The sequence below is a fragment of the Lissotriton vulgaris genome, chromosome 5 (assembly GCF_964263255.1).
Source record: "Lissotriton vulgaris chromosome 5, aLisVul1.2, whole genome shotgun sequence".
NCBI classification, from domain to species: Eukaryota; Metazoa; Chordata; class Amphibia; order Caudata; family Salamandridae; genus Lissotriton; species Lissotriton vulgaris.
This window is the reverse complement of record NC_141693.1, coordinates 1,055,543,818-1,055,568,146: the sequence shown is the minus strand read 5'-3', so window position 1 is coordinate 1,055,568,146 and position 24,329 is coordinate 1,055,543,818. Positions and strand designations below refer to the sequence as shown.

The 24,329-nt window shown below is 42.9% G+C and overlaps 1 protein-coding gene across 4 annotated transcripts in view; it reads left to right on the top strand.

Annotated features, from left to right (window-relative positions):
• Positions 1 to 24,329, top strand: part of CNNM2 (cyclin and CBS domain divalent metal cation transport mediator 2) — a 1,082,606-nt gene that overhangs the window by 769,817 nt on the left and 288,460 nt on the right. For all 4 annotated transcript variants that reach the window (XM_086922712.1, XM_086922710.1, XM_086922711.1 and 1 more), the window contains exon 3: positions 17,564 to 17,701. In XM_086922712.1, the coding sequence (XP_086778838.1) occupies positions 17,564 to 17,701 (138 nt within the window). The remainder of the gene's footprint in view (positions 1 to 17,563; positions 17,702 to 24,329) is intronic.

Here is a 24,329-nt window from a genome sequence, read left to right as displayed (position 1 = left end):
AGTATTCCGATACATGTCAACAAAAACAAAAATAAACAAAGCAACTATATAAAAATACAGCTGATTAAAAATTAGGAACTACCTTCTTTAAATCAATTCTTGAACAAGTGCCGCACAAAGACTCTGAATTGTTCATCCTCAATGCCAAGATCCTTTCCCTCACACAGAATCTAAACTGAAGTTAAATGAACAGGTCTCAACGCTGGTCCTTCATATTCTCAAAACATTACAAAATGTTGTACTGCGATTATATCCTCCAGTTGAACTTTTGGTGGCCATCTTGAAAATATTTCAAGACAGTTATTTACCAAAGGCTCACCAAAAATGTTCTGTTGGATTCTTGGGAGTAAATTAGTTTATGACCCTAAAACCTGTTTGACTTTTTTCATACTAAAACACCAAACTCGCCATTCCTGACAGTATGCCTAGTTTGCTCCTACAACTCTTTTCTTGACTATGACGAAGGGTGACAATCATTCAGAGACGTGTTGATGGGTTCAGTGACTGCTTTCTCTGATACTTCCTCTAAGGTTGTTTTTACTCCAGTACAAGCTGACAGTGGCATCTTTATCACTTAGTTTTGAATTGCTTGTGATCTGCTATAAAAGTTTTGAGGCACCCACAGACTGCTGCTGCACGTCCTTGCTTTCCTCCAGTATAGTTGCAAAATAAAACTCCACACTTCCACAAAAACATTTCCATCTATAGCCCTTGCACACCTTAGCACAAGCTGTTCATGTTTTTGCTGACATGAAATGTAGATTTAAAGCTGTTGCTGCCAGCTTTTGCTCATGCTCCATCTTTCTCTTTACCGCTTCTGCTAACATAAGCTTTGTTGAATTTGCCATCTTTTCGAATCATGTTGACATATGCATGTTGAACTTCTGGTTTGCATAAGAGTTTTGCACTTTTGGCAGATCTCTGCGCTTTTTGTGGCGGATACATCCCTGTCCAAGCTATTTTCTTTGTGATTCAAAAGGTTATCCCGAGTTGTTATGCAGAAGTAGTGCACATTACAACTTGGTGTTGTATTATATCATATACAGGTCCTTGAAAGACCAAATACTGGCGATCATTTTCAGAGGGGCTTCACAGGCTTCTTGAAGCTTCCTTAGTAAAAATTGTATCTTTACATGATGACTGTGTCAAAGTGAGACTGCATCCTATTTTGCTTCATTAAAGACTTCCCATTTAACTTAGTCTTGGCCCTATTCCATTGGTGCTCTATGGTCAAGTAATTGACTCCCTTCCACAGATGGAACTTCTACAATAATACTTGTTTTCATGATGGGCTAAAACAAGTGCCATATATAGCGTCAAGATGTTTCTCAAAACACTTGATCCGTTGGGAAGGGCTTTCTTTTCACACTCCCGGCATATCAAGGAAGGTTAACGCATTCATCATGCCAGCCTTACTGACTTCACACTGGATGCAGTACAAGGCAAATAGTTATCATTGAATGTAAGATTGAATAATCATCGAAGCTGTTCTGTCAGTCTGTCCAAACAGCACCCACAAAGTCACAATAAGTATTCAGGAATAAAAGCTGGGAAGCTCCCAAATATGAAGTCAGCATGCATTTTGAATAACTTCAGTAAATGTATTACTGCATTTCACACAGTCTATTGTTCACTTATGTGGCCGATGATGTTATTTATTGATCATACTCAATACAATTAGGTAGATGTATGCCCCACGCAAAAGGGCCTTCCGGTGGCAGAGAGAGTTCTACAGTAGGCAAATCAGGATAGGGCAAGGACACAAGGCAATGCATTAGCACAAAGAAAAGTCAGCCTAATTCTCCATGCACACCGGCAGTTAAGCATGGGTGACAGGAGGCAAGGGCAGACAGCAGTGTGGCTAAGCATGGGAGCAGTCAAATTCTCTGACCCAGTTTATTCACTGTCACAGGCATGGGGTCGATTCAGTGCCAGAACTCACCAATGAGGTTGGTGCACAGTGCACACAGCCCACATGGAAGCAAAGCACCAGGAATCAATCCTGTACACATTGCCAAAATCTGTCTTACAGCGACAAAGCATGCAGATATGATACGGGACACGTTGCTAGAACAGTTCCGACTACAAGGTGTAGGTGCAGACTGATACTTGCAGCACAGATTCAAAATCTGCAAGTAGGTCTATTGACTTCTCCTCATCTGTTGTTCAAAACCAGGACTCAATGCTTTAACTTACTTCGCTGTGGACATACTCCACTTTTCTCAAATTGGGTTATTTAAACGAAGAGGGCCAGACTATCTTGGTGATTGAGTTGGTGTGGGTGGGAGAGTGGGATTAGAGTTACCGGCTGCTGCATATATTTATACTGAGTGGGAAGGGTGGCTGGACATGTAAGAGATCTTACCCGCCAGGGGGGTGTTCACAATCCTTCCTTGTCTGAGCAACAGTTTTGTCATCCATACTCACTTTAGTACTGATGCATACAATGTAATATCTCATTTATTGTTTTTCATCGAAAGGCTGTATATGTTTATGTTTGTGGAAAACTAATAATATAAGTTAAGAAAAAAATAGCGACAAGGCATGCACTGAGTGTTAAACACATTTATTCTCACAGAAGCATTAACAACCACTGTTCCAAGACAAGTGCCATGGAAAGGTAACCACATTCCTTTATAACGGTTTACAGGGAGGCACGCATACATAGAAAAAAGGAAGGCGGGACAAGGCAAAAGGAAAGCTAGACAATGGAACGCAATAACAATAAAGTCAACATATACAAGATAATGACAGTGAAATGCAGCTTATTGCAACCTTTTTACATGTATTTCTTTAAAAATGAATCACACAGATAGTGCGTTTGGAAAATGTGCCTTTGCCTCCTTGCTCTCTTTATTGTATACATTGTGGTACATCATGGCTTGCAAACCATTCTGCTCTCTCTGGCCATCTGAAGAAACAACTGCCACTTGCAACTGTTTAATGAGTTTGCTGTAGATCTGTAATAATAGTCTCTGTAGGAAACTAGGATTTTTTTATTTTTTCCTGAACCCTATATTTTTGATGACTTTAGAACTCTCTGCACCTTACCCCTGGTATCCAGTAATAAAGTGCCGTCCCCCTTTTATCATGGTTGAATTGGCATACTCCTAATTGGTTTATTTAACTTGTTTGTAATTTCAAGGGCCGGACTGGCCATAGCGGGCACCGGGCAATCCCCCGGTGCGCCCCGGTGGGGCCCCTGGGGGCCGTTTATGTTACAGGGCCATTTTCCCCGGGGGAGGGGGGCCGTCCGAGCACTTTGCCAGGGCCGGTTTTGGTTCCCAGTCCGGCCCTGGTAATTTCCTAGTATGTGGTCCAAAGTATACCCAGGGCCTGTAAGTTAAATAAACATGGCTTCAGGCCTACCATTTTACCCTGACTGTAGAAGTGTGAAAGCTGCAATTTGACTTATCAAAATAAACCCTTTTGGCAGGTAAAAACCTCATTTTTATACCTTAATAAGTTACACATATGTAAGCCTTGTAGCCCACAAAGCAGGGTGCATGGTATTTAAAAGTGAATACCACCCAAAATCTATTTTCAGTGTGGCAGGCCTTGCTGTTCTATGTTGAAAACCAGAGTACAGATTACAATACTAATACTGTATCTCTGGCATGGAACCCTCAAGAAACATAACTAAGCAACCATATTTTTTAAAGTTATTAAAAATGGAATTCAATGGTGAAGTTGGAAATGTTAATAAATATTAGGGAAACTTTACTTTTACCTTTCCCTTTCCATAGCTGAGGTTTCTGGAGGCTAACTTGCACTTGCCCACAAGCCAGTAATTAGCCTTGAATAGGTGTGAATATATTTGAAATGCCTCCCAGGAGCAAGCCATAGACTGACCTGAATGGGCAGGATTCCTCCGAACTCCACAAAATATGCAGGATGAGGACTGTGGCCATCCTTTTTGACACTATAGTGTCTAATCCTGATTGACAGGTCAGCTGGGTTCACATATAACACTTGGGGCACACTTGAAAGGGGAGAGAACAGGATGCAGAGACAATTCTTGTGGATTCACTGTCTGATTGCTGTAGGATTTTGCTTTTGTCCTACCAGTATTTGAGTTTATTCTGGGTACAGTGGCTACCTCCAACTGAACTTTAGTGTTAAATGTAGGAGTACACTAGGGTTACAATAGTTCATTCACCGCACACGCATGGCCAGCCTTCAGAGCCCAAGTGAATTGTGGTCAAAGACTTTTGCCATCTTGAAAATGCCTGTTGTGGGTGGTTTTGGCACTGGGAACTTTTATCCTATCGGCTAAGCTGTGCTCAGTAGTCATTCCTACCCAATAGCGAGTGCCAGTCATAAATGCGGTACCTCCAGCCACCCATTTCAACACACTTGCATGACCTGCAGAAGATCAGAAGAGGACTGGGCCTGCGATCTGTGACCTGTGACCTGTGAGGATCCCTGAAGGACTGCATCTGCACCCTATTGTGTCTAGGACAAAGAAAGGGACTCTAAGGATCAGTTGGCTGACTTTCTGTGGGGGTTATAGTGAGGCAACGAGCAGCAAGAATAATTTTCCTGAAAGTACCCACCTGGCCAGTGGCAACTGCTCCCTGCTGTTGGCTCGTGAGTCTCTAACTTCCTCCCCTGAGGCCCTGGGAGGGTTTAGAAATGTACTGTTGTGACTTGAAGAACTAAATCAGAAGATAAAATCTTTGACTAAGTTGAACCTGGTTGGTGTATCCGACCCACACTCCATGGCAGCCAGCCTCAAATTGCACCTAGGTCCCAGTCTATTGCGACTATTGGCTGTCATTGGCGCTATGTGCCTATTGGTGCTTTTTCTACTTAAAACTTTAAAAAATGTATATCTCTGTTCCACTTACAAAATGTTTGTTATTTTGTTTATTAAATGTTACTCTATCCTTCTAATTTGGTTTGGGATTTTAATTGTTGTTTTGCATTTTGCCTTTATATCTCTTTTAGTACCGCATTAGTAGTTTGTCCTTTGCCTTAAGTTAAGCCTGTCTCTACTGTGCCATAGCTAGTTTATCCTTTGCCTTAAGTTAAGCCTGTCTCTACTGTGCCATAGCTACCAGAGGGATGCGCTCAGGTTAATTTAGTTACTTTGAGGGCTCACCCTGACAAAGTTTCTGATTTCTGATTATTCCTTGAGGTGGATAGTCATCCACCCGAAATATTAATCCATTTTTTACAACATGCCACAAATAAACTTGTATTATTAAGAATATTAGCTTTCTGTTTTTGGATTGCAATAGAGATAGTGGTTTGGTAGATGGGTAAAGACTACTACCCTTGATAGTGTGGGAGCCTGAGGATTAGCCAAGTATGGTTTCAAGATCAAACACCCAACTTACAGACTTTGTCCTCAGGAAATCCTGATGGCTCTTGAAAAAGGTAAATTGACCTTTGCCACTGTTTGTGAATGGAGCTAGAATTACATAAACAATGCATATATCATTGAAAGTTAGAATTTTAAATATTCAGTCAATGATGAGAAGTTGGCGAATGTTTCAACACCTTTATTTATCTTTGAAAGATTAGTTTTGTTTTGTCATCGTTATTCAGATTAGTCAGTGTACAGAAATATAAGTAAAAATTGCTCTGATGGATACATCTTCCTGTGGATTCCTTATCTTTTGAATTCTCCCCTGCGCCAGCATTCCACGGATCATTTTTCTAGCTCTCTCACGTCGACGAGGACATCATAATGGCACGGCTCTGCTCGCAACTCGGTATGGCGTCACCGGAGCCACAAGTAGACCTCGTCGGCGTGCTGACGTCAGTTCCCTTTTTTCCGCGCCGTCAACGCGTAACGGTTTTCTGGGACTCTCCATTTTCTTTACAGTTACTGCTGTTTCCCTTGGTGTTCCAGTGCTATGGCGACATCAAAGAAGTCGGGTTTTAAGCCCTGTAGAGAGTGTTGGGTTCATATGTCTACCACTGACCCTCATGAAGACTGTTTGTGGTGTCTTTCTTCGGACCACGATGTCGGAGGTGGCTCCATTTGTCGAAAGATGAATTTGAAGGCCTTGAAGGAGCGTGAGGCAAAGCTCTTTATGGCGAAGGCAAGAAAGGAAAAGAGGGGCCAAAAGAGGTTGAAGTCTAAATCGAATTTGTCGACTTCGCATACTTCGAAGTCGAGGAAGCATAGGAAGAAGAGAAGGCTCGGTTCCCAGCGTCGTTCATCGAAGCATAGAGCTTCGAAGTCACCTTCTCCGGCTTCATGGCGTCATTCTAAGGACTTCATGTCGTCTTCTCCTTCTCCTCAAGCGACACACGGCACACTCTCCGTCGCCGAGGAGTTCTCCGGCGCAGTCACCGTCACCAAGGGGTTTTCGGGCGCTATGGTTATCTCCGGCCCGTGAGATACTCAGAAACCTAGGTCGTCTTCATTTGTGCCTACGAGGACCTTACCTGTTTTGGATCCGACCAGCCCGACGCTGACTCGGCCTTGAGTGGATTCTGACTCTGCCTCTTATCCACCATTTCCTGGTCCTGGGTCGGTTCCTCTGCATTTTTTATGATTCGATGTATGGCATGTTTGCCAGTGCAGCCTACCCCACCAGTGCTCTGTCGGTCCCGTGGGTCTGTTTGCTTTCAATTTGGGTGTCCCACAACAATATGCCCTGGCACCTTTTGTGCCTTTTATGCCGACAGCGCCGTCTTGGCAGTTTCCAGCTCTGATGTTCTCGACCCTGGTTCCTTAATCTCCGGCGCCACCTGGTGGACCTTCTTCCTCTTGGCTTTGATCTGCGCCGATGCCTTCATCGGAAGCTCTTAAGTCTACGCCAGCGCGGGTGTCTCCAGCACCACGCTTGGCGCCGCCGACGCCGGTCCCGAAGTTGCGGCCTAGAAGAGAGGCTCATAGGCTGTTGGAAGAGGAACAGTTTCAGCAGGAGAAGGTTGAAGAAGGTCAAATTGATGAGACTGTGGATGAGTTTGAGGGCCTTCAAGAAGCTAGTGGTCTGGATACCTCCCCAGAGTGGGATCTTTCTTCTCCAAAGGCCTCTCCTTCTTATGATGTGGCGCCTTATCACACTGTGATCAGAAAGGCTGCTGAACTTTTAGACCTTCAGTTGCCCACAGCTGAGTTCAGGCCTAATATTCATAAGGAAGTGTTGCATTCCCCATCTTCTGGGATTGAGCCGCTTTTGCCTTTTAATTAGGCTTTGAATGAGCCAATTCTTGAGGTGTGGCGGACGACCCTTTCTGCTCCTGCTGTTTCAAGATTGGTGGCAAGGCGGTACCGGCCTGCTCCTGGTGATCCTGCTTTTCTTTCTGCACATCCAACTCTGGAAAGTTTAATTGTGCAGGCTTCCTGTTTTAAACAGTCAACGGGATCATTTTCTCAGGCTCCTGTAGACAGAGACTCTAAACAATTGGAACAGTCTGCCAAGAAGGTATTCTCTTCCTCCTGTAAGGTGTTGAAATCCACCAATGCTACATGCTTGTTGGGGAGATATATCCATGCCCTAATGGATTCAGCCAAGCCGTTGGTTCCCAAATTTCCAGATGGTGGTTGTGGTTCTTTTTTGGTGGTGCTGGCAGATATGCAGGCTGCAGCTCGTCAGGTCATCCAATCTGGTTTAGATGCTGCTGATTTTGTGGCCAGGGTGATTGTTTCCTCTATTGCCACCAGGAGACATGCTTGGCTCAGGTCTTCGGGATTTTCGCCAGATGTGCATGCTACTTTCCTCGATCTGCCGTTTAATGGGTCCAAGCTGTTTGGAGAGAAAACTGATTCCGAGCTGCAGATGTTTAAAGACAGTAGAGCCACTGCAAAATCTTTGGGTCTTCAGTCTCAAACCAGGGGGTTTGGATATAAAATATACTGTGGTTTTGGTAAGGCAGCTTCCTTTCGTGACTGACAGCAGCATCAACAGCAACAGCAGCAGAATCCTCTATACAGATCTTACGGAGGAACGGGCGGAGTTCGTCTGCGAGGTGCATCCCGTCAACTCTCCACCCTCTCTTCTTCCTCTCCCACCCCCAACACTGGTACCACAGAAAAGCAGCTTTAAATCCCCCATCTTGGAGCATGCTGGTCCTGTAGGGGGTTGGGTGTTCCAATCTATTACTTCAGACCTTTGGGTTTTGAATCTTGTGGAAATGGGTACTCCCTTCCCTTCCGGGAGTTTCCTCCTCCTTATCCTCCTCGCCAGGGCTGGTGTTCAGAGGATCATTTGTTGCTTCTGCAGCAGGAAAATCTTGCCTTATTGAAGAAAGGCGCGATAGAGGTGGTTCCGGATTAAGAAGTATCTCCGTTTTACGGTAGGGTCTCAGCACTACCAGTTTGCAAGCCTTACTTCTGCATCTCTAGTCTTCACAAAGGTGATGGTGGTGGTGGCAGTTCAACTCTGGAAGTCGGGGTTCCTGTTTTCCCCTATCTGGACGACTGGCTGTTCAAAGCAAAGTGGTTGGAGATGGTGTTTCATCATCTGCACGTGACAGCATGGCTGTTGTTCAGCTTGGGCTTCTTGATAAATGTGCCCAAACCTCACCTCGTGCCCTCAAAGCGCAACCTGTTTATAGGGGCAGTACTGGACACTGTTGTGTGTCGAGCTTTCCCGCCTCCGCAGAGGATTCTCGACATTCAAGAGATGATTCCTTTTTTTCACAATGGATTAGTTGTTCCAGTACTGAAGGTCCTATGCCTGCTTGGTCTGTTAGCTTCTTCCATTCTGTTGGTCAACCATGCACACTGGCATATGAAGGCTCTCCAGTGGTGCCTCCACAGGCACTGGTATAAGCACAATGGAGATCTCAGGGAGTCGGTTAGGATCATTAGCAATACTGCAGTGGATCTGACTTGGTGGAGTGTGGAGGGCAATATGTCGCGAGAAAAGCCTTTTTTATCTTCCTCCACCGGTGCCCACGGTGATCACGGATGCCTTCTCTCTAGGGTGGGGTGCTGTCAGGCCTCCCAACATTGCAACTGGACACATTTATGCTGTGTGTGCCCTGAAGACCAAACTCTGCCGGGCCAAAGAGAGACATTCAACACTAAACCTCTGTTAGAGATCACTGATTCAAGAGCGGAACCTTAAGATGGCCGCCGACTCGCGAGATGAGTCAGCGTTCTAGTTGTTGCATTTTCTACAGGTGTCTGCGGTTAGGTGAAGCGTGCACTGTAAACCTAATGCGCACTTCACCGAAGTATTTGGAGAGATGGTTGTGGTTTTTGAGTTCCTGATCCTTGCCCCGATAATTCCCTCCCCCCCATTGCTTCGCGTTTCTTCCATTTGTCCGTAACTAAAGTTGGATTTCTTCCCCTCCCATTTTTTCCCTTCCTTGCCCAATTTTCTAAACCCAAGTTCGAGTTGCAGCATAAGAAAAGGAGAATTTAGAGTCTTGACGCACCTCACCCTTCGGAGAGTCTTCCTGACGGGAACACGAGTGACTTTGTCAGAGTCTGAGAAAGAAGAGAAGAAAGCAGATAAGTGAACCCTGCGCAATAAATGAAAACGTGTGCATGTTATGAGAAAAGTTTTAAAGAGACAATATTACTTAACAAATAAGAAGTAGTTCTGAGAAAAGTTTACAAAATAATAGATAATACTTACCCAGTCTAATCATCACAGACACCAGTAGTAGAAGAGAAAACCTGAAAAAGAAGAGAAGAAGTTAGAGCTAATAATAAGAGCGACTAATTAAACACAAAAGAATGTTAGAAGATCTTACAAGAAGGATACTCAGTTAGGAGTGACCAATTCCTAGAGAAGGTAAGAGTAGAGAGAAGAAGAGAGAGCATCAAGGAATAGTAAAAGAAATAATCATAAGAGATTAGAGTCTAACATATATATATATATATATCTACAGATAATAAACCTCTGGAAGTAAGGTCCCCTAAAGAAATAAAGATAAAGAACGAAGAGTAGCACTAGCCTCTGGAATATTATGTAAGGATAGATAGCAAACATTAAAGGAAAATTAGAGAATAGAATAAAGGGAGAGATTTAACCAATTTATTTCTCTTGGTGCATTAGGACTACAAGGCTTCAGTCATTCGACAGAAAACACAAGAGAAGCTGAAAGAATAATTCCAGAGCAGTTTCTTCTTGTTTGTTATTTTATCCAATTCACCTTTCCCCCTTGGGGGTCCTAGAGGGTCAAGGTATCTACAACTGACCCTGAGTATCCTTCGGTGGAGTCGGGAAAAAGGCAGCTACCTGCTCCTGTGCAAGTCGTGGTAAGAGTTCACTTTTAGTCTTTGACAGGTGCTCATCTGGGGAATCTGGAGATCAAGGGTCTTTGGTCTCTGGAGGAAAGGTTGTTTCACATCAACCTCCTGGAATTGCGGGCGATACGTTTAGCTCTCAAGGCCTTTCTTCCCTCCCTTTGCGGTCGGTCCAGGTCCTGATGGACAACACTACTGCGATGTGGTATATAAACAAATGAAGGAGTAGGGTCGTATCGTCTCTGCAGAGAGGCTTTCGACTTTGGTCCTGGACTCGGGGCCATAAGATTTGTGTTATGGCAAATCATCTGGCAGGAGTTTTAAATGTTCATGCAGACAGTCTCAGTCGGCGCTTTTTGGCCGATCATGAGTGGCGTCTTCATCTGGAGGTGATTCATCTCATCTTCAAGATGTGGGGGTTTCCTTGGTTGGACCTCTTTGCCGCTCACGAGAACTTGCACTGCCCATTGTTCTGCAGTCTCCAGTTTCCGATGCAGGAAGTGTTGGGGGACGCATTTCAGTTGGAATGGAGTTCACAGCTCCTTGACCCATTTTTCCCCATACCCTTGATTCACTGAGTTCTGACGAAGATTCGCCAAGACCGGGCCCAAGTCATATTGATCGCCCCCGATTGGCCAAGAAGGGTGTGGTACACAGATCTACTTCACCTCTCATCGTACCCTCCGCTCCATCTCCCTCTCAGGGCAGATCTCCTCTCACAGTCGCAGGGGCAGGTTCTACACCCCCACCTCCAGAGCCTGCACCTTAATGCTTGGAGATTGAACGGGTAAACCTGAGTACTTTCTCTCTCCCACCGAATGTGATGGACATTATTTTATCTTTCAGGAGACACTCCACCAAATCTATTTATTCCTCCAGGTTGTCAACATTTGTGAGAAGGTGTGGAGAGAGATCTATTGATCCTTTGGAGGGACATTTGTCTGATGTTCTGAGTTTCTCTTTCTTTTGCCCAGCAGGGTTGTGCTATGGCTACAGTTCAAGGTTATTTGTCAGCTTTGTCGGCTTTCCTTTCTTTGCCGGACCAGCCGTCTTTATTTAAATCTCCAGTTGTTATGAGGTTCATTAAGGACCTCACCAATAGGTTTCCTCCTATTCCCTTTGTTATGCCTCAGTGGGGTTTAAATCTTGTACTCACTTTCCTTATGGGTTCTCTGTTTGAGCCTCTTCGTAGTTGTCAGTTGCGGCTTCTGTCTCTCAAAACGGTCTTTCTGATCGCTATTACCTCGGCCAGGAGGGTAAGTGAGCTTCAGGTCCTTAGTTCCAAACCTCTGTTTTTGACCATTCATGCAGAAAAGATAGTTCTCAGGACCAGGGCTGCTTTCCTGCCTAAGGTGGTTACTCCTTTCCATCTTGGGCAATCCGTTACCTTACCTACCTTCTATCCTCCCCCTCACCCTTCCAAGGAGGAGGAGAGACTTAATCGCCTGGATCCTAAGAGAGCTGTCAATTTCTATCTGGACAGAACCAAGGATCTAAAGCTGTACGATCAGCTCTTCGTGGGCTATGTTGGACGTATGAAGGGCAAGGCTGTTCATAAGCGGACTCACTCCAGGTGGACCATCTTGTGCATCAAGATCTGCTACAAAATGGAGGGAGTTGAAAGAAATTAGTTCCAAAATCAAAATGTGCCTTGCAGACAATGTTAAAAGTGTGCTTTAGAAATGCGTTTGACCTGCTGCAGAATTGTTTTCACATTGAAAATGACTGGTAGATGTGCCCGCTTCATAAAGTGAAATAAACCTTATTAAAACTGCAAATAGATATATTAATCCTTCATATATAGAGAAAAGTGTGCTTACAAAATGTTTATGAAATAGTTAATTAAAATATTTTGTACTAAACTTTCATTCTTAAATGTGCACTTTTAGTTCAGCCTCAAAGCCTTTCTCTTTCAACTCTTGTTCACTGCTTAATAGACATTTATTGGAATAATTACCTAGCACCAGTATATAATGTACTGCTTATATCTTACAAATGTTTTAGTAAAGGCACTATCCCCAAAGGGTTGTGTAAGCGTACTTGTGATGTTGGTATTAAATGCCTCTGGATCAGGAGATAGGTAAAATCATGCTAATACTATTGCAATCATTATTGCTGTTATTATGAAAACATGATATATTTACACTTATTTCTGATGCAACACATCGTTCTTAAATCAGAACATTGATAATTTGCTGTAGAGGATTAGCAGACGATTTTTAAAGCTGTAAAGAGGTTTTTTTCTTTATTAGATCTTCTTTCTCTCCTTGTTAGTACAATTCCCTAATTAATAATCCTTGACCCTTCTCTGTGTTCTTCTAAAATGTTAACCCTATTTATTCTGTAACTCTCATCTCAGACCTACGTTAGTCTTCTTTAAAACAAATAATTAAAATAATTAATATCTAATAGGCACAGATCATAATTGATCTTTTTTGCATTAAATTTATTCCCACTTTCTTTTAATTGAGCTTACAAATAACAATGTCTCTATTGTTTTAAGGGGGTTCTAGCAGTTCAGGAATCACGTTGGACAGATCTTCTAAAATCACATTTAATGCTACATTTAGGAAATAAGACCATTCAGGTGCAGTATATCTTCGGCAAGGTACTCAAGTTGTTCTAGACCTCCTTAGAACACCTTCATCCTCTGTCTCATCTCTTCAGGAACTGTTTCTGGAATTCACACTTTTAATAAACTTCTCTTTAGTCTCTCTTTACTTGGACACTTTGCATGACAATGTATTGTTCTTGTCCCAGAGCTCATTCCTTCACCGGGATCTTGTTCCTCTCCGTGTTCATTCTCACAGATCTCTTCTGCATGCGGACCAGCCTCTGGTACATCACTTTCTGAGACCTCGATGCCTCTTTGCGATACTTCAGGAACTGTAACTTGTCTTTAAGCCTGCTGATCTTCACCCCTTTCTTCTCCGCATACTCTGTGCACTGGAGTAGGTGCCGGTGCTACAGGTATAGGTGTTCTCTCGACTGGTGGTGCAACCACTAGTGTCCTTCTCTCCAGATCATAGACCAAAGATGCTTCCTCTGGATAATTCACTCTCTTGGTGTGTTAGGCATGAATCTAGTTTGGAATCCCACCGCATTTAACAGCAGAGTTCGTTGTCAGTATTATTTGGTAGGGGCCTTTCAATCTGGGTTCAAGACAAGTCTTCAAAACATACTTCTTAATCCCAGTCACCAGGGCTGAGGTAGTGGCACTGTTCTTGGTGAGGGTCTCGTGTAGTAGCTAATACACGAAGAGAGACGGAACAAACCACATTAGCGAGTGTCTTGTAGAAGTCGAAAAGAATATTATTTATGATGTTCACTAGGGTATTCGCAGTCACTGCTGGTAGTCTTATGCCTTCCCTATCAGAATTTCATGGGGGAATAATCCTGTCTTCCTGTGTAGAATATTTCAGGCACTCATCAGCACCAATGGTACAGCAGCTGGCCATTTCAGTGAAGTTGAAGCACAAACGTTTGCCAATGTGGACTTTATTGTTCCATTCATTTGCTCAACCATGCTGACACGTCTTGTTTGTAACTGCAATGTAGTTTCTGTTCAATATGTAGTGCAACACATGGCATGTTCATCACTTCATTGTTGAAGTGTGTTCCTCTATCTGACTCAGGAAGGACCAGCAACCCAAATCTCGGTATGATCTGTAATAACTAATAGCTACAGTGAGACTATAATTTCTTCTTGTTGGGTAGGCTTCCACCCATCTTGAGAATACACAAATGATTACTAGGATATGTCTCAACCTGTTGTACACAGGCATCTCAATAAAATCCATCTTTAATCTGTTGAAAGGACCATTTGATCTCCCTATGTGTATCCTTCTAACGTGTTTTACTTCCTACAATCACTTGGAACGTGGGATTAAACCAACTTTGTCAAATGCGTTTCACCATGTCATCTCTCTCTAAATGTGTGTAACCGTGGTTATATCTGATCATTGGAAACAACAAGCTATCAGGTAACACTGGCCTTCCATCAGCTGACAGCTAGATGTTGTTTGCATTCTTTACACAGCCTGATCTGATCCACCCATTTTAATCTCCTTCAGACACATTTTCATGACCTCATTTTAATTCTTTCTAAATGTTAGTTATTTCTATCATCATTGTGAAAGCACTTTATCCCTCATATTCGTTTATGAAACCTCCTTAAAAATGAGCATGCTAGTGATGCACAATACCTGTCTACGGAGTTAGCGTATCTGTTGCCCATGGCAACATACCCGCAGCCTGTTTGGTGTCCTGGACATTTTACACCAGCAATTTCACTGGGTAACTGCAAAGCTTTGAGCAAATCCTCCACATGTTTTCCATTCCTGGTTGGCAATCCTGTGGAAGTAAGGAAACCTCTCTGCTAACCATAATTGCCCAAAGTCATAAATTACGCCAAAACCATACTTGCTCTCAGTGAAGCTGGTGACTCTCATTTGCACAGTTAGTCTGCAAGCTCAAGTAAAGGCAGTTAACTCAGCAACTTGTGCAGAGGAAACATATTGAAGGAAGGAAACTTCGATCACATCATTTATAGAGCACACTGCAAATGCTGCTCTAAGTGTCCCTTCATTTATATACATGCATAATACAAGGCAATAGCAATACGACACTTCCAGTGGGTCAATGGATCGGACATCAGTAAGACCACCCTCAGCCAGTAAGCAGCTCTGCTCTCATTCTGGGCAAGATACCAGGAAATGCAGTACACGCAATACTACACTGGTAATCAAGGGACATTGGATTTTAAACTAGATCCATCTAGGAATGTGAGTGTTATGTTATTTAAACCAAAGCATACTGATGGGCAAAATCCAAATGGCCTTTTAAATCCTTTTAATTAATCTTTATAAATAAAATAATTCTTCCCCTTTCCACCATATAACTGACAGCCACATATCTTTTTTAATGTAGTGTCCTAACAAGGTGTACACCAACCCTGAGGAAGATCTTCAAGACAAACTACAGGTCTAATGTGAGGATCGAAACATGTCGGCGTACTACAAAAGTGGCCAGGGGGTGCATATCCCCATGAAAAGATTACATTAGTAACGGGTGAACCCAAAGCAAATGTTAATATTCTTTAAGATTGCTGCGTTAGAATATCTTTTACTTCAACCCCGACCACATAGGGCCACATGATACCTATGGGATCAATTGTTTACGGGACCATGATATATCCCCAAAGTTTTTGTTAGAGAATTTTCATTTAGACATGTCTGTTTAAGTGCTAAGTCTGCACAGGCACTATATGTATGAATCGACATGTTGAAATATGTGTATGTCTAATTTGTACTACATGTGTATTGTATGAATATTATATGTTTTTACATTTGCAGTATGAATTTACATGAGGAATGACTAGATAAAAAGATTTTATGACAAATCAATACTTGCTTTGTGTCATTTTATGTCAGATCATGTCTATTGTTTGTATAGATGCCTCTTTGGAAGAAGGGATACAAACATATATTACACCAAAAATCTACGAATACGGTATAGAGAGGAGTGACAGGGAATACATTAAGAAATAGATCAGATACCTTAATTGCCCAAAGGTACGTGTTAAGGTTACGCGTTTGCCCAAGTAATTTATCTGTTTATGGTATAGGGGATCCTTTGCTGTATATTTCATTTCCTCTCAGGCATGAACCATCAACAAAAAGGATTGACATGGCTCATTTAGTGGTTCATTCTTAATATCAGGTCTTGGCTTTGTGCATAGTTCAGGGACACTTAGGCAATCATGATCAAACTCTTCACAATTATTATCTTGTTCAGTTACAGGCATTGAAGAAGAAACATTCCAAACATTGCAACATTTGATTGTAATATCCGACGTGAGCAAACTCTGCTCATATCGGGTAAGTCTGTTGTGGGTCAGGTATTAAGTTTTGGTCTTAGCAGTAATTCCACTGAGCGTGGGGCCATGACAATTAAAGGATATCCCATCACTATGTTCGCACTCTTTTCCAGATTAACACTCACCACGGCTACTGCCTTCAAACAACCGGGTAGTCCTGCCACTACAGAATCACGTGTGGTAGAAAAATAAGCCGCCAGTCTTAGGACTTCTCCATGTTTCAGTGTTAAAAACGATATCCACTGTCTACAGTAGCCAGCCACCCCTCATAACTTCCTGATCTCCCTCTGTTCTTGATGGATTCATCTGCAATATGGTGTCCACTTTCTCTGGTGACACCTTCCCGACTCCTTTTATAGTAATATGTCCCAGATATTGAACTTCTTTTTGACAGTACTGCAGTTTACCTGGAGACACTTTGTGTCTGTTTTTTGCCAGGTGATTCAATAATGCAATGTTGTGGCATTTACAGGCATCACAGGTATCTGAGGCTACCAACAGGTTGTCAATATACTGTACAAGGGTGGACTCACAAGACATCTTCAAGGACTCAAGATTTTTTCTTTAAGACCTGATTGAAAATTGAGGGACTTTCTGTATGCCCTTGAGTAATGTGACACCACATAACTGTCTTCTATTGGAAGGCAAGGGAGAATAAGTAATGGCTATCTTCATGCAAGGTCACTGAAAAGAAAGTGTGGCATAGATCAATAACTGTAACCATTGTGCAGTACATGGAATTTGGAAAAGTATAGTAGTAGGAGTTGGCACTACAGGACAACAAGGCACTGCTATTTCATTGATCTGCCTCAGGACAATCCCATACTTGTAATTTGGCTTCTGCAACCCCATTATAAATGAATTCCATGGGTTCCCAATCAACTTTTTTAGTATCCATTTCTGAAGCATATCTTTGATTACTGACTGCATTCCTGCAATGGTCGCTGGGGACAAATGATAATATGATGTTCTGGGAAAAACAAAATTCGGTTTAAATTTGTTTTGGACTGGATCTACACATTTTATAAGTCCAATGTCCTTCCCTGTAAAATCCCAGAATTCAGCTTTTGCTGTGTCTCTGCGATCTTCTGGCAATTCAGGAATGGTCAGTAGAGGGAACATTTCTACTTCAGCATTTCTGCATAACATTTTAAATTCCACATCAACATCATGAGTCTGGAATGCAACACTGTCCAGTGTGCAGTATAGTGTGCAATTTAACGTACCTAGCTGACACCAGGGCCTTCCTTCAGGCTCTAAATCAGTCCCTCTTTTTGTAATAACAATGTTATTTTATGTTTCATACTTTTAACTTATACAACCGATTCTCCAATCAACACCAATCATTCTTGTGCAAGAATGTAAAAATGTGCTTTGTGATCCACTAAATGGATAAATGTTTAGAACCTTTTGTAAAGTTCGGCAGTTTTGTGAAACCCCAAACTTTGTATTCTTTCATGTCTGGTAGCTGCAACATGTGAATCTGCAACCCTTCTCAAATATAATACCGTTCCTCACAGCCGATAACAGGACGAAAAAGAAAGTGACTCATCGAGAGCGGAAGCAGGACTTCTCAGCCTTCAAGCAAGCAGACAGCGAGATGAAGGTGAAAATATCACCACAGCTTCTACTGGCAATGCACCGTTTCCTAGCAACAGGCAAGTGCTGGCTTATCACAGTTTGACATCACTAGCAATCCAGAGGCCAGTTTCTCACCGGAGATTGGAAGTATGCGATGGGGCAGCGGTTTGCAAGTGTGAGCAAGTATTACAAAGCTTTCAGTTAAATGTTTTCTTTTTTGCATCTCTTGCATTTCAATGAGTAGTAAGTACTTGTAGAAATGTTGTTAATGACAGCGGCCTTCTCTCATTTGAAGATGTAAATGTATGGGCGTTTGGTATTCAGCAAGTTTTATGCAAGAATTGGCAAAGCAATCAGGTAATACCACGTTTTTGCTATATTGGTGATGGTTGAAATGACAGGAGTAGTTGTTAGTTCTTTTATTTGTAATTAACGACTTAATGTACATTTGAAGTAATGCATATATTTTGAGAACGTTTGTGTTTTTTGTATTTGTACCTGCAACAATGTAGTTGTTTGCGCACCTTTATAAATGAAATATCCATATTGCAGTGCTTGACGTCTATAAGGCCTGGAAATAGCAAGTGTTGCTTTTACTCAAATTAATTAATGAATTTATTGGTCACGGTAGAATAAGAGTCCAAGATAATTTAATTTAAAGTATTTCTGAAGCACGAATGTTTACCCGTGGGCATGTTGGCGCTAAAATGGTCGATGCTTCTACGATTCAGTGTTAACGAAAGAGCCATGCCTTTAACAGCTTCATAAAGTTGAACAAAGATTTTTCTATTCATAAGGTACTTGGTAAACTATTCCACATTAGCGCTCTGGCTACTGAAAATGATATCGCTCCTAGGGTACTTCCAGGGAAAGTGGGCTCTTTTACCAAACTCTCTTTTTCCGAATGCAGGCTATGTCTTTGAATGTATGGTATGTACCTCTTGGTTACTGGGCTGGGTCTATAGTTGTATAAATGTTTTATGAACTAAGCAGAATGACTTGAACTTGATTCTGTGGGACCCAGGAAGCCAATAGAGCTTAGCTAAGCCCATCGAAACTGAATCCAATGTTCTTATCTTCAGGACCTCTAGCAGCCGCTTTCTGGTCCAATTCTAATCTGTTTAACAATTTAAATGGTAATCTATAGTAGACAGTGTTGCAGTAGTTCATCCTGGCAGATGTAAATGTTATTAAAAAAGGTGCCCAATCCGCTTCAGCAAACTGAATGGAAACGTGCAAGTCATTGTCACTGCTTTTAGCTTCTCCTCTTTAGTTAGACCAGAGTATCTGATTTTCAAGGATTTTCATCTTCTCCCCTAGAATCGTATTCCGGCCTTTAGTAGGGGCCCATAAAGCACTGTTTCATTGGGAAGACTGGCAAAAATGTAAGAAGATTTTAGTCTTTCAGTCATTCAGCATACAGCCTCATCCACCTTTATAACTCATACAAGTAGTTTTCAGAATGTAAGCTAGGCTTACCATCTACTGCAAAAATAATCTTTGTGTCGTCTGCTTATATGAGTGTGGTAAGTCTGAAATGTTTGATAACTTGTGCCACAGAGGTTATATATAGATTGAAAAGGAGGACTCCACAAGACAAATGTTTCAAACCAGACAAGTGCTGGGGCCTAGTTCGACCTCCACGGTTTGGTCAGACAGAAAGCTGTCAGACCACTATAGAGCTAAGGAGCCATTTATACCATAATTCTCCAGGGATTTCAGAAAGCACCTGGTGATTATCGGTATCAAGTGCCACAGATAAATCCGGTAGCATGAATGTAACAGAAATTACACGATCGTCGGGATGTTGTAGATGATCTAAGCTAAATGGCTTTGCCGAGATAAGTACTTGTGACGTTCAGGTCATGTCAGCAGTCTGGAGAGAACGTTTAACGCACTGAGCCATTTTCTCAGCTATTATTTAATGCTTGCTGCATGCCAGAGGTAGTAACCGTGCATGACAATATTTAAAAGTAATGTCGAAGTCATTACTTCCGTAAACACCAGAGTACCTAGGGGATTTTTCCAAAGAGAGCTGAAAATGAAACTCTTAAGTTTTAATGACCAAATGCTTGGGACGTTCATTTTCTGCTGTCTTTGGAATAGTCCCCTTTTTGTGTGAATAATTGAAGGTGGAGGTGTGCCCGGGCCTTTCCTGCATTTCTTCATTCCACTGTAGTGATGTACAAAATCTTGACTTCCTCAACCCTTCCTGTAAATGTAAATTGATACTTGTATAGCGCACTACTCACCGCAAGGGTCTCAAGGCGCTTGTACGAATACCGCTGTGGAACCCATCCTGGCTTTCCCTGTGAGGCGTCCACTCCTGGGCACCCCCAAGGTGTAGGTCAGGCATCCTTAGCCTTGTGGGGGCCGTTGTGGAGATTAAGCAAGCTATTGCCCAGAGTTGCAGAGTGGGACTCCATGATTGGAATAGGCACCGAGTCGAGAATTATCAGGTCCGTGGAATTTTGAGCCTAAGACCCGCCGAGGCGGGGAATTGACCCTGGTCCCGGGCTAGACCTCTGCATCAGGGACTGCCTTTCTAACCATTGAGCCACACTTCTCCACTCCTCGTCCAAGTTCTTGCTTGAGGTGTTTCCACGCTCCCCTAGGCGCCAGGTGCCCTAAGTAAAAAAAAAAAGAAACAAGCATTTGGAAAGTTAATTGGTTTAGCTATTTTTAGAGAAACAATTACATTGATATTTTCATACCGCTTCAAAATCTCTAATTGGAACTTTCCTGATGCAGTCTGCTGCAGCTTAGGCTGTTACTACATGTCCTTCAAGTTAAACATTGCTTTCTGTAGCAGGCCTTAGTATCTTGTTTGCAAAGGTCCCATATGCATAACTTGCCCATTTTGTTTATTAAGAAAACCACCACATTAGTGAAGGTGTAAAAAGATGCACTACAGAACGGGAATTAGTTTAGATGTGGTAGGTACCAGGTATGTAGGTAAGGTATGGTACACTGGTACAGTTAAGATGTAGGTATGGTAGGTAATATGTGTGTGTCTGGGCATGGTAGGTAAGCAAATATAGTGGGCAGGTGTGATTGTAGGTTGTCTTGATAGGTTGGTTATGAGCGGTAGATAGGTGTTTCAGTAGGTATTAGCATTCTATTATTAATAAAGCACAGCTTTGTTGCATACTGATGAGAGCTTTGTTATATTTAAAGCTGTAAATTGTTTGTTTGTTGCTTCTAATTCTCAGCATGAATAATGGAAAATCTATTCATGTAGAAGGTAGGAGAAGAAAAAGAATACCTTATCATAACAATGGAATGAAGGTTCATCTCCTCCTCCTCAACTGCTTCTTCCTTATCTTCAGCCTCTACCTCCTTTCCTTCCTCCTCTTCCCCCAAAGTGCATTAGCAGATTTATGTTGTTGCTCAGAGAAGAGGGACCTTACGACAGAGGATGACGTGAGTGTTGAAAGTGGTCGAGCCAGTATTTTAAGTGCATCTTTAAAAAAAAGCTTCTTCATATCTTTACTTAGTGGTAAATAAAACAAATTAATGCACAGGAGCGATTAGTGAATATCACTGTGCCTTTATTTGATGACAGTCTTAGGCATACAGAGAGCAAGCTGTAAAGCCACGCAACAGCAATTAAAATGGCGCTGTGCCAGCATATTAAATACATCCAAAAAGAGCACTGCGACTCTATTTTCCAGATACTTGCTTTTGAATCTGCAGTTTAACAAAAGGACTGCTTGATCCCATTGTCAAAGTCTGATTCGCCTGTGTGGCGAGGTTGGAGTGGCGTGCATGGTAGCCTTTCTGGCTCCTTTTGGTTACTTAGTGAAGTGGCTTTGGCTGGGTGGCACGCAGCTTCCTTAAGGGGCCTGCCCTCTGGTTCGGATCTGGATGTTGGTGACCCCGTCCGCCTAAATGTCTGGCATCTTTTAATTCCAATGAGGCACTTGTAATGAGACAGATGGAACACTGTAAAATATACTTTTTTTTAAATTTAAGTTTTATTCTTACATCAAATAGAAGCGAAGGAAAAGGGAAAAACAGTAATAATCATGCGGTAACCAAAGTAAGAAGCATACAAAGGATTTAGAAGGTAGTTGTACATAAGGAAACGGTGGTCGTCAACTGCCTGTTTTCCAGTAGATGGGTTTATGTCCGTATGCAGTCATTGAGCCACTTTCTAAGCGGCATTGATGCAATTCAGGCACACCTTTCCCAGAAAAAAGTATTCAGCATCACACCCATGTAGTGCATGGGAGCAGACATCATGGATCCCCAGAAATGCTACATATCCACATGGGATTCAGAGGTTAGGTAGGAATTTTAACTCCCGACTTGTCTGTGTCTGTCAGGTGACCATGGCGAGATATACTCTGAAGGGGTTCCAGATATCTTTGGATTGTGACGTTCATTACAGCAAATGTCTTGATCCCGTTGTTACGAATTGTCATGTCTTACAACCATTTCGAGCTACTGGGGACCTTGGTCTTCTCCCTGAGCACAGCCACTCTCCTTTTTAGGTCTCGACCTACGAAAGACTGCGCACATGCGCAGTCAAGCTGGCGAGATTTAATGACATAGAGTATTTTCCATTAGCGAGGTTAATCCCCGCCCCTCTTCTACATTGGCTGGCTTCACCGTTCATGCTAAACGCTGGCCAGCCATTGGAGAAGAGGTCCTGGTGACGTTCTTTTTTCTCTGTAAGCCCTGTCCTTTTCAGACTGGCTTACTTGACTTACTGCTGGCGTAAAAGGTTTCTTATCTTCTTTATGGGTCCAGATGGCCCCATAAAGAAGATAAGGAACCTTTTATGTCAGCAGGAAGTCAGGGGCTTGTTCCGAGCGCTTGTTTTTGTTGAACTCACACACGGGGAGAGTTCTCGTAAGACGTGCACATATCTCAGGGGCAGGCACAGGGCTTTATTCCACAAACTCTGCAGTAACAAGGCCGAGAGAGCAGACACTTCCGTATAGGCGCTTTATACATGGATTACGGCAACATAACTCCAAGAGCATACCCAGCTCTGTGTGCACTTCTTCTAACCACTTTTAACTCACAGCTGAAGATGTGTGTGAGTTCGCAGATCTCAGGTCACAGTCTTGTGCCAGTATGGGCATGTTTATGTCTCAGCCTCTGCCCAACAGGGGCAGAGTGAGCTCTGTGTTCAGCGGCGTGTAGGGAGGGGCGCCCTCCCTGGGCCATGTGTTTATGTTATTTAAAAATGTGCAGCTTCAGAAAACGGTTGCACGCATTCACGGAGACGCTAGGAGATGTGCACAACTATTTCAGCAGCTGTGTCATGTTGTGCCTCGCACTGTGTATGCCTCGACAACACACTGTCTTTGCTAAGGTGTACCGTTGTGTTTTTCTTTTGTACATACGTTGGTCTCTTTTTGAAAAAGTAGGCATTTTATTTCATAAGAGTTCTTTTCATTGGGGTTGTGCTGAAGTTAAAATATGCCACTGTTTATTTATATACGAATTACGTGATACGGGGACCGCTATAATGGTTCACTAACACCAGTAACACGCTCAAAGCAAACAAAAATACAAATATTGTTTTGTGGAGGCCCGGCGCAGTGGGCGGGCTGAGGAGAGTTCATTTAACAAAACGGAGCATTTTTAAATGCGCCCTAACTGTATCAGGGTTGTCCGGGGGACGCAAGCGCAGCCTGGACATCTGTCTGCGCAATCCAATAAAGTGTTGCCCATTTCAATGGCGTCGAGCCGGTGACGGCATCAGAAAGAGACTCCAAGCTGCGCCGTTCATGGTGCAAGATGGCGGCTTCCGGAGGAGAGTTTCATGCATCGTGATCAAGTTATTCGCCAATTAGCATTGGTGTGCCGAGCAGCAGGGATCGGTAGAGCCGATCCCGTGCCTTGCCTGATATTCCAATGCCTTTGAGAACTTGAATGACAGGTAATCAGGTAATGCTTAGCTGAAGGAAGCGTCGCATACCACAGTGGCACAACCGCCCACATTCACACGCTTAGATTGTGGGATTTAGATAATTGAATAAAAACTGTCTGTTTAATATTAAAGGGAAACAGTGGTGACACGCTTGACCAAACTCCTTTCCATAATCCTTCCTGTGCATTGTTCTTTCATTCAAGCAGTCAATCTGGCACTGCTTCCCACTTAGAACAACACAATAGTTCTGTGCAACCAGGGACTGGAAGCAGCGTTATGAGTCCTTGGATTCATTTAAAAAAGACTCCAACCCACTTACTTTATTTACCCGGGACTATTAATTTAATGTCTTCAGTGACCCTGTGACCTAGAAATTGGTAACTACACAGCTCCTGCGAGTCTCTTTTTGGTGCCCAGCAATTTGACGCTGTCACCCATACTCGCAACTTCTATTTCCACGATAGTCACTTTGTATGTACTGTATACATGTTACCCAAAAGGCTGTGTGTGTGTGGCTGTGTCTGTGTGTGGCTGTGTGTGTGTGTGTGAGGCTGTGTGTGTGGCTGTGTGTGTGTGTGGCTGTGTGTGTGTGTGTGGGGCTGTGTGTGTGTGTGTGGCTGTGTGTGTGTGGCTGTGTGTGTGTGTGTGGCTGTGTGGGCTCTGTGTGTGTGTGTGTGTGGGGCTCTGTGTGTGTGTGGGTCTGTGTGTGTAAGTGGGTCTGTGTGTTTGTGTGTGGGTCTGTGTGTTTGTGTGTGGCATTTGCAAGAGATTAAGCTATTGGCATTGTAAATGACAATGCCATTTATTTATCTGTTTTC